Source organism: Geospiza fortis, unplaced genomic scaffold (genome assembly GCF_000277835.1).
Source record: "Geospiza fortis unplaced genomic scaffold, GeoFor_1.0 scaffold737, whole genome shotgun sequence".
NCBI lineage: Eukaryota > Metazoa > Chordata > Aves > Passeriformes > Thraupidae > Geospiza > Geospiza fortis.
In genome coordinates, this window is record NW_005055221.1 from 1,345 (window position 1) to 3,608 (window position 2,264).

Sequence of the window (2,264 nt, forward strand, 5' to 3'; positions counted from 1 at the left end):
CAAGGTGGTGGCCGTCGATGCCGACTCGGGACAGAACTCCTGGCTCTCCTACCACCTGCTCAGGGCCACCGACCCAGGCCTGTTTTCCGTGGGCCTCCAGAGCGGCGAGGTGCGTCTCAGGAGGCCCGTGACAGAGAGAGACAGCGTCAAGCAGAAGCTCCTTGTGCTGGTCAGAGACAACGGCAAGCCCCCGCTGTCAGCCACGGCAGCTCTCAGCGCTCTCCTGCTCAAGGACTTCTCCGACGTGCGCCTCCCGCACAGCAGCCCGGCCTCCGAGGATCAGGCCGCCTCCCTGACCACCTATTTAATCATTGCCTTGGTCTTTGTCTCCCTCCTCTTCCTCATCTCCACCGCAGTGCTGGTGGCTCGCAAGGTGTGCAGGAGGAAGGAGCTGAAGGCTGGCCATGTGCTCTATGCTGCCGACACCTTGCAGAGCGGCCCGGCCGATGCAGCCGCTGCAGGGACCCTGCCCCGCGCCTATTGCTACGAGATCAGCCTCACCACGGGCTCGGGCAACAGCGAGTTCAGATTCCTCAAGCCCATCCTGCCCAGCCTGCCCCCACAGCACTGCGCCGTGGGCCAGGGCCCCGAGGAGGAACAGGATTTCCCCGGTGTCCCTGTCAGCACCGAGGACATGGCCCCAGACAATGCTGGCGCTCTCTCTGCAGGACAGTTCAATGCTCTTTCCTTCAGCTAGCTGGGGTCTGCACAGACTGTGGCTTCATGGCTCTTGGGAGGAGGAGATCCAGGCTGGAGCATGTGGCAATGATTCCTCAAGATTATATCTGTATTTGCGATTGGTTTAAACAATTTCTTGAATATTCTATTCAGAGGTAATATCTAGCATTCCAAAAAGAATTATGAAGTAAAAGAAGCCAAGCTTCTCTCGCTTATTAAGTTATCTGATTCAGGTCTGTTACTGCCATTTCTAACAGGCTTTTAGTGTGTGCTTACCACTCACAGCTATGCTCTTGTTTTTCTTGCTTTCTGAGGAGACAGAATCTTTTTGTTCTGAGCTTTGGGACGATTTCAAACCATATCCTCGTTGAAATGATAAAGGCCTGTTTTGTGCTTCAGGAAAGCTGGCAAGCTGTGAGTATTGAGTCACAATGTCATGTGGACATTAGGCCCTTTCTTCCCTGGGTTTGGGTTGTCTCTTTATGCGATGTGAGGTCTGTGTGCTTTGCTTTCTTATCACTAGCTTTGTCCATGCAGACATTGCATATCTACAGATGCTTCAGTTCTGCTGCCTGGTGAAGCAGGGAGTTGCTCCCACCCAGCCACTGCAACACAGGCAATGCCAACTCAGCAGGGAAGGAGGTGATTTGGACCCTTTCACAACAGCAGTCTAATCTTCCTTATCTAGCACAGACCACGGCAACAAAATGCACAACAAAACCTTCCTTTGGCTTACAAGACTGGCTGGGATGTTCTGTCACCTCAGGATTGCCTTGGAAATAGAGCAGAACAAACAGTGTTAGAGTAGACTGTAACTGAACAGAGCTGTAACATGGAACAGAAACATGTTCATTGTCCTTGGATGCAATGAAGGAAAAATCCACAAATATTAAAAGACAATTATTGGAAGGTAGAGTCAAGAAGAACTGATAAAAGAGGTTGAGATTGCTCTTTTCATTGTTGTTCCTGAATCCCAAGGCTTCTTGATGGGACTGGAAAGTTGTCCCTGCATAATATTCTGTGTTGGTGTTAGAGCATTTGCATAGCCATGTTTGCCCTTTCTCCTTCTAGCCACTGAAACGTACTGAGCACTGTACTTAACCTGTTCCTCTAGAGAAAGACTGCCACCTCATCCTGAATAACTGGTTGTTGAAATAATGTCTGTGATGCACGAAACGATCAGAAAGGCTCCCTCACACTCCGATGTGCTGATGTGATACAGTTTAGTGTTGTAAATTGCTATAACTCTGGGATTAGAAACAGGAAAATGTGTTAGACAGAAATAAAGGGAACAACCTGACTGCATTAGTGGAAACAGAATGCTTGTAGAGTCGTTCTTTCTGGGAAACTCTGTCAAGACTTCCCAAAATGCTGGGAGTGAGTTCCTCAGTGTGTCCTTTGTCTGAAGCAATGTTGGGTGCAGTTGCTGAGTGGGGTGATGCAGCCGGGAGAGTGTTCATTGGCATGCCAGTGCTGTCACCATCAACCTATCTCCGTGCGTTTTTTCCTTTCGTAGAATGTCGTTTGGTTGTTGTGGGCTGTGCCCCGTCTTTCGGCTGCCCCGGTTAAGGCCGCGTTCCGTTGCT

General features: G+C 50.3%; 1 protein-coding gene across 1 annotated transcript in view; it reads left to right on the forward strand.

The window, feature by feature from the left end:
* The window catches only part of LOC102031424 (protocadherin beta-15-like), a gene marked incomplete at its 5' end in the record, with an annotated part of 2,036 nt that extends 1,339 nt beyond the window's left edge, over positions 1-697 (forward strand). Inside the window, one exon of the mRNA XM_014311614.1 lies at positions 5-697. Coding sequence (XP_014167089.1) covers positions 5-697 — 693 coding nt within the window. The remainder of the gene's footprint in view (positions 1-4) is intronic.
* Positions 698-2,264: the final 1,567 nt, after the last annotated feature.